This window comes from Pocillopora verrucosa, chromosome 12 (assembly GCF_036669915.1).
Source record: "Pocillopora verrucosa isolate sample1 chromosome 12, ASM3666991v2, whole genome shotgun sequence".
Taxonomy (NCBI): domain Eukaryota; kingdom Metazoa; phylum Cnidaria; class Anthozoa; order Scleractinia; family Pocilloporidae; genus Pocillopora; species Pocillopora verrucosa.
The window spans coordinates 13,972,557-13,979,835 of NC_089323.1; the positions used below are offsets into that span (position 1 = coordinate 13,972,557).

The window sequence follows — 7,279 nt, forward strand, 5'->3', positions numbered from 1 at the left end:
TTTGGCTCCGAATGTCAGGATTTTACTTACACGAATTCTATTACGTAATGACAATCGAGTGCAGATGTTCTCGTATATCGAGCTCGGGCTGAATGTGACTTAATTAGGTTAAGCCATTCGGCGTGAAAGCTGCTTTTAGTTTTACTTTCTTTCTCCTTCTTATAGATAATTTGGAACTAAAAGATTCTCTTCCCCTCCCTGCATTTAAAAAAGAACTTTTCAACGAGACCGTCCACTGGTCTGAAATTGGGTATCCATTGCTTCCCAAAATATACTAATTACCCCTCGTTAAGAAAAACATAAATGTTCGTGGAATCTATAGGATGAAAACAATACTTTATTGAAAAATCGTGTGTTTTTCTTGCCTACTAAACATTCTAAGTTGCCTCACAGGTCTAAAATTAAAAAAAACTAACACACTCGTCACAGAAAATCTCACCAAGTTACCTTACAAAAAGTTTTTTTCAAACGGCTGTGCCACATTATATACTCTCTAAATTTACGAAAAATTTCAAATCATTCCGCCGGCCGCTTTTTTGAGCGCACAACAAGTGAGTTAATAGTAGTATAATGCAGAACTACTTTCAGATTTTTACCTTGCATTTAAGAACATATTAAACAGCACTTGAGTGCCAGGTTTCAGGAAGAAATGAGGCTGTTTAAAATATCAAAGTATTTATTTCTCTAAGTCAGACTTGGGTTCTTTGTCTTTCATAGGGAGACGGTTTCCTCGCAAAGGTCCGTTGGTTGGGGAAGTGTTACTGAACTTTGGGGTATTAACTACCTATCACCTGAAAAAAATTTGTTAGCCCTTCCTTCTCAAATGATATGAAACCACTACCGAATTAAGAACCATAAACTTGAATTAGGTAGTATTTCAGACGGAGAATTTCAATGTTAGGAGTCAGCCATCAACCCCCTTCCCTTGCTCCTGGTCTAACAATTATTTCTCAACAATCAGTATTGATCAACAGGGTTTTGATATTGCTTCTGCTTTCAATTTGTCTTTTCAACCATCCTTAAACAATGGTTTTAGAAACCTACTTTGCATGCAAAGTGATACATTTAGTAATGGTTTTCCGCAATGCTTTGCATATGGAAGACCTCAATGTTCAGACAACCCCACAGAGCGTCATTCCTAACATACATGTATATATATCCCTTGTTTGCCGATGATCAGTTGTTCTTTTGTAAGATAAATTTGCCATTTCCAGTTTCAATTTGGTATTAAGATAGGCGTGATTGAGATGGACATCAACACCCGAATTATCTCGCAGCGCCACCGGAATTAGCAAATTATCACATCACAATAGTTTATGTCCATCGAAGGGCATCATACACGTGGCGCTACAAGGGGTCAGTTCATCGTCTTAAATACTCTACTCTATCAGTTATGTTTGTTTCTTTAGCGTGCAAAAATAAATCAAAGCCCTAGATGAGCATTAAGCTCGATATCAAATAGCAACATTGCACTTCTACGTGAATTCGAAGAGGTTAAATGATCAAGGTATTTACGTATCAAAACCAATAAAATCGTCACTTCAGAGGTATAATGCCTCGGGGTATTGAAGAGGCTATCATATTTCTCTTCTGTACTCTTTTGAGGAATTTATATATGAAGACTAAAGTCACCTTTTTTTTTCTCATCTTAAATCTAAACATCCAACATCCCACGTCGAAAAATTTGCTTCAAAAATAGATAGCTAACTTTCAAACAGCCTTGTTACCTTTAGACTCAATAAGCTAAACGCGTCTGCGGATGTCAATGGCTCTACTTATGTCTTCCTTTGCATTTTAAGAGCAGCCACATTCTTTAACTTTCAAATCTTGTAGGTCCTTTTTTGCAATGTTATACTCATCGTCCCAGTACAGCATTGAAAAGGGCAACATTTTTGTGGGGGAGCAACAACTACCAGTGTAAGCAGGTGGACCCAGGTTTTTTTTTGCCGCCTGTTGCAGTATGATGGCTCGTTCACTAGTAACTCTCGTATGAAGGCTGTCACAAGAACCTTCACAGAAATTGGCATAGAATCCCTGCGGATGTATTACCCAATCCCAGCCAATTTTGACGAAATCCACGTAAAAAGTGCGGCGACAGCACGATACTGCTTGCCCGGCAGGGCAACCGTTATCTTCGCGTTTTTTCCTCTTCAGTGTTCTTGGCTTCTCTAAGTCGATAACGAGAAATGGCCTTAGTCTGCCTCGCGAGTTGATTAGCTGACTAACGTTCGAATCACAGTCCAGGCAAGAGATTTCTAAGGCCTGTACGCCATTGTCGGTTCCATTGCCAGTTCCATTGCCAGCATCGTATTGGTTAGCTGTCTTGTTAAACCAGTGCCGAACGATTTCTTTCACGTCTATCATTTCCCATCCTGAGCCAGTTCGTTTTGATTTTAACTTGGTCTTCGTCGTTCTGCGGATTGGTACTTTGGAGGTGCCTCTGGGTGACTCTTTGTCATGTGCATAAATGTGAAGTGTTTTCTTCCTTAGCTCGTGTTGTCTGCTTTTCCGTTTATGAACCCACAGAAACGCAGAGGGCACTAAACTGGATAGCGATTTTGGCTCAATTCTAAACTGGAAAATCAACTTCTCGGAAAATTTGCGCTTTGATTTCGAAGGTGAAACTTTAGCTAAAATTGAAGAGAAAGAAAGCGGGTAATTCATTAGACTAAGTTAAATATAGTTTTGTAACATAATTAGAAGGGATATTTGATCATCAATCAGTTAGCAGCGAAAAAATTTAAGCTAGCCCATGTGAATTTTTTTTGTATGCCTCTTTAGAACGTTTGTATACCACATACTTGTCAAATATGAAAACATTGAAGGTTTTGATTATTTGCATGCATCCTATTGTTTCACCTGCTATTAACTGTTGTTTGAATTAATACCAATTGTTCCTAGTGCCCCTCCTTTTATATAAAGTTTGACATTCTTTCATAGGTACTGTCTGGATAATTTTGTTAATGTGAGATGGTAGAATGGCACATGCTTCTAAGATTCCGTGTCCTTAGTTGAAGATAAACTACAAGCTACCGATGCAAGGCTTTAATGAAGTAAGGAATGACGAAAATTGGTTCACTCTCCCTCCATATTTTGCAATAAACCTACGTGACAGGACTAAAACAATTTCCAAAGCACTCTCTGAGCGGTTGTGAAAGGACATATAGAGCGACTCCGCCTCCTAATGTTCGTAACACAATGACCATTAACTTAGAAGCAGAATTCAAAACAAAACACGTTATTTCAGTTAACACCGCATGAGGTGCCGAGAACTAATATCTAGAACGTCAAGGCAGCATTTTGTGTAATTATGAAGTTGTTGCAACATTAGCTCTTGAACTTTGCTCTGTTACTGTCTGCGGTGACGAGTGAATTGACAAGAAATATGCTGAAATATTTTAACTGCTGCCCTCTTGACCATGCCGGTATCAAAACGTCCTGAAAACAAAGGCAAAACTTGAAAGCCGGACCATGACCTTGATGGAAATAATCTGTGGAGAAACATGACAAAATGCGACTTCGTATCTACCCCTTAGAGCACGCAAAATTGTTCCTCTTACCTTTTTCGCCGAAAACAATGAGTTTGCTCGTCTTGTCATACTTTCTGTCTTCGTACTCTTCCGTTTCACTGTCATCGTCATTCATATCAATAAGATTTAAACTTAAAAGAAGGTCTGCGATCATTTTGTCCTTTGTTTTTTCTATGTGGACGACTGGTTGTTTGTCCATTTGAAGTTTTTTAAGTATTTTGGCTTTGATAATCTCGATTCTCAATTTGTACATATCTGAATCCTCGGTATATAGGTCGTTGTTTCCACTGGCGGTTGGTTTCTGATCTTGCACATATCCATTTGAAGTGGGAATTGACGTCGGAGTTTTAACATGTGCTAGCGACGTGTTACTACTAGGCGATGTAGTAGCTTTATCACGGTTCACGCTCAGAGCGTCTCCTTCAGGAAACGTTATCGCGGTTAGATAGAGTGCTAAAATTGCGCTGCAGGAAAATCCGGCCATTTTAGCACGAGCATTGACTAGTGCTCTGGTCTGATGACGATGAGTTGGAAAATTAGCACAAAACCTGTTTGCACAGCTCATAAGCTCATAAGCGCAGGAAACAGTTTGATTACCACCTCGTGAGATCGAAGCATTTTAACAAAGAGGATTGTACACAAGCGCAAAGGCTGTCAATAAACCGATGAATTGACCAATCACATGTACGCAACCTTTCATCGGATCACATGTCTAATTTATTGTCTTTATATTGTTGTGCAGGCCTCTTGATCTCCTTGGAAGTGTTTCACCGGCGAGCTGATTTTGACAGGGCTAACCATATAAACCACTAATCTCTCAATCAAGAGGTGATTGCAATTTCCGGTTCTTGAAATTTCCTACTCATCCCATTACCCGCCGCACTCGTTGGGTAACTGGTCGTATTATTTGTCGAGAATGTCTGCTAATAGTTTGGGAGGTGATAGCTAAACACTGCACTCCCCTTATCATCAACAGGTCGTTGCCAGTTTTCTTTAATCTCATTAAAATCAGTTTATTATTTCTCTTGCCTGTCATAGTGTACAGCCTTTGACTGTCAACACATTCATCTTTGATGTTAATAGGAAAATATATTTCTTTGTCACCAAGGTACAATGCAAACGGCGTATTGTTGAAAATTTCATGGCAAAATGCGACTAAACGAATAATGATAGGTCCCCAGAGATTAAGGAATTAGCGATATTTTATTCAAAATAGGCTCTTGTAAGCTTAAACCCCACTAATGAAAAGAGGTCAGAGCTGGTATCAGCCTGCATCATTTTACAAATCTCATCAGGCTACGATGTCAGTGCTAATAGATACATGTTCACAAAATCAGACTGAAGGAATCTTAATACTCCGGATTCCAACACTTACCCCAACTTTAGCAGATGATGGCACTAATTCGAACTACTCTGCATTAAATGTCTGAAAAATGACTTTTAAGGTGGAAATTCTTGACCCATGTAGGATCTTAATGACCGTTTGATTTAAAGCCTCGTCAAACAGAAATGCAATGCGTTCGAGTGTTATACGTGCCGGGCAATTTTTGTGTATAGATTTGATGAGTGTTTCGTGACCAGGGGAGTGAATTCCTGCGCACGTCTTTTTATAATTTATAATTCTATAAAATTTTGTCTTTTACTTCCCACAGAAGCTTATAAAATCGCCCACAAAGATAAGAAAAATTGGCTACAGGGTTCTTTAGCGAGCCATTATCTATAAGGCCTGTACGCGATTTAGCGAAGACTTCGAGGGTCATGTTTCTAGTTCACGGATGCAGGAGTTTTAGGTAGTAAATACTCTTTCAGTGCGAAGGAAATGCAAACTACTAAAGCAGAAAATGTTGGTTGTGGTATGAATTAGTCATCCACTGTTACTAAACTGGTTTGGAAATTACATGCACTTTGGGTTGCAACACACTCATTTCCCTAAGCTTGTCAATCAGTTTTACATCTGTAGACTAATCACCTTGGAAAGGCAAAACGAAATTATCAGCTTTTAGGGGACTATTTGCCGCCGTACCTAAAAATAATTACACGGTTAAATTTTGATTGTATGATGAGATAAACTATTTTATCGCATAAAGCCCAGAGGCTTCCAGCAAAATCTTAACGTTTATATTGAATTTTGTTATTTTTGAATCAGCTGCATAGATATTAATATTAGGAGCACGCGCTTTTGTATCTGTTCATATGAAAGGTTTTTTTTTTTAATAGATAGTCGAAATTGGAGTGACAAATCATGGAAAGTGTTATGGCGAAGCATCGACTGATTAAAACTTGAAAACAGCTGCAAACTCTTAGTTTAAATTTACCATATGTTATGGCTTGTGAGCGCAAACAAACTTTTCTTTTAACCTCTTCCGCAAACAAACGTCAACGGAATCGATTTCCTGCTATGTTTGTGCGTGGGTGTTTAGTAATTGACAAACAACCATTTTAAATGTGTAACTCAATAAAGCTTCCCCTCGCAAATAAACTTTTTTAGAGGTTGCATTGCTTAAATAGTTTCACGAGTTTGTACTGGGTCATGGAGAAACTTGCCAAAATCATTACAGTAAATCACTAGATTAGCGACAGATAACATCCATTTGCTTTGAGAGATACGCGCACTGTGTGGTGGTTGCACACTGCCCAGAAAAATTTTCAGCAGCCAAAATAATCTGTCTGTCTCCTTTTGGTTTGTCAATGTACTTCTGAGCAAACAATTTTAACAAAGCACTAGACAATGTTGCTTTGCCAATGCGGAAAATGTTCGACAAAGTGAAATGTCTCCTGACATGTTGCGGATAGTTTATCATTAACTACATGTATATCGACAATCAGCGACCCACATTTGTTTATTTTTGGTTAAAGGTACTTAAAACGGATTTAGCTCGGAATTTCAAAATTTCAAAGCTTTAACATGTCGGTCAGTCTTGGAATTTGAGAGTGTGCAGTAAAGATACCCTTCTAAATCTACAAACGGTTTTTTTTTCTTTCACGGCGCCTTGGGTTTAGGTGTTTAAATGGTTAACCTCAAAGTAAAGAAAGAAGTTGATAGCCAAAGGGATTTAATAGCATCTTTTCTGAAGATTTCTAGGCAATTCGATTAACAGTGTTAGTCAATTTGTCCCATGAAGGATTACGTCTTCAAATAACCAAGTAGTTCATCAAACGGAGCTTATCCTGGTTTCCGTAGCATAAAGCGGCTTTAAGGGTATTGTTACGATGAGGGATGTCTCAGAATTTTTGTCAGTTTAGCTAATGGTATTCTGGTAATCTTACATCGGCTACTGAAAAGAGAGACACGTAAGCTGAGAATTTGAGATCAATCGTCAATTAACTGAACTATAAATTTTATTTATAATAAATCGTTAATCTTTTTTTATTCGAGGAGTTAGACAATGAGAAGAAAACAATAGTCTGAGCCCTCTTTTCCGACAACCGTCGGACTGCATTCAACCAGCATGATTTCCTTTCCGTGAGTCAGGAGTCTCGGACTGGAATTCAAGACTTACTTCAAAAACGGGAGAGCAAAAACTCGAATTGGATGGATTTTTCCGAAAATCCTGTGCAGAAAGGCCCACCAGTTCAGTCTTGTACATTTTTTAACTCCCATGTTCCCTGTTAACCTGCGCATTCCTCGTCTAAATCTTGTAAGGCTAGGTCTGGTGCTGCATTGAGATCGTTTAGCTGACGAAATCCTTCTTTCAGTTGCTGTGACATCTGTGACCTTGGGTGGATCTGTAGGGTCAATTTCAATCGCG

General features: G+C 38.7%; 1 protein-coding gene across 1 annotated transcript; it reads right to left on the minus strand.

Moving 5' to 3' along the window:
* Positions 1–319: 319 nt before the first annotated feature.
* On the minus strand, positions 320–4,235 carry LOC131783744 (inhibin beta B chain-like). Its single transcript, XM_059100513.2, has 2 exons — positions 3,561–4,235; positions 320–2,630 (listed from the first exon to the last, which is right to left on the minus strand). Exons 1-2 carry the CDS (start codon positions 4,093–4,095, stop codon positions 1,795–1,797), a joined length of 1,371 nt encoding a protein of 456 aa, XP_058956496.2. The 5' UTR covers positions 4,096–4,235; the 3' UTR covers positions 320–1,794.
* Positions 4,236–7,279: the final 3,044 nt, after the last annotated feature.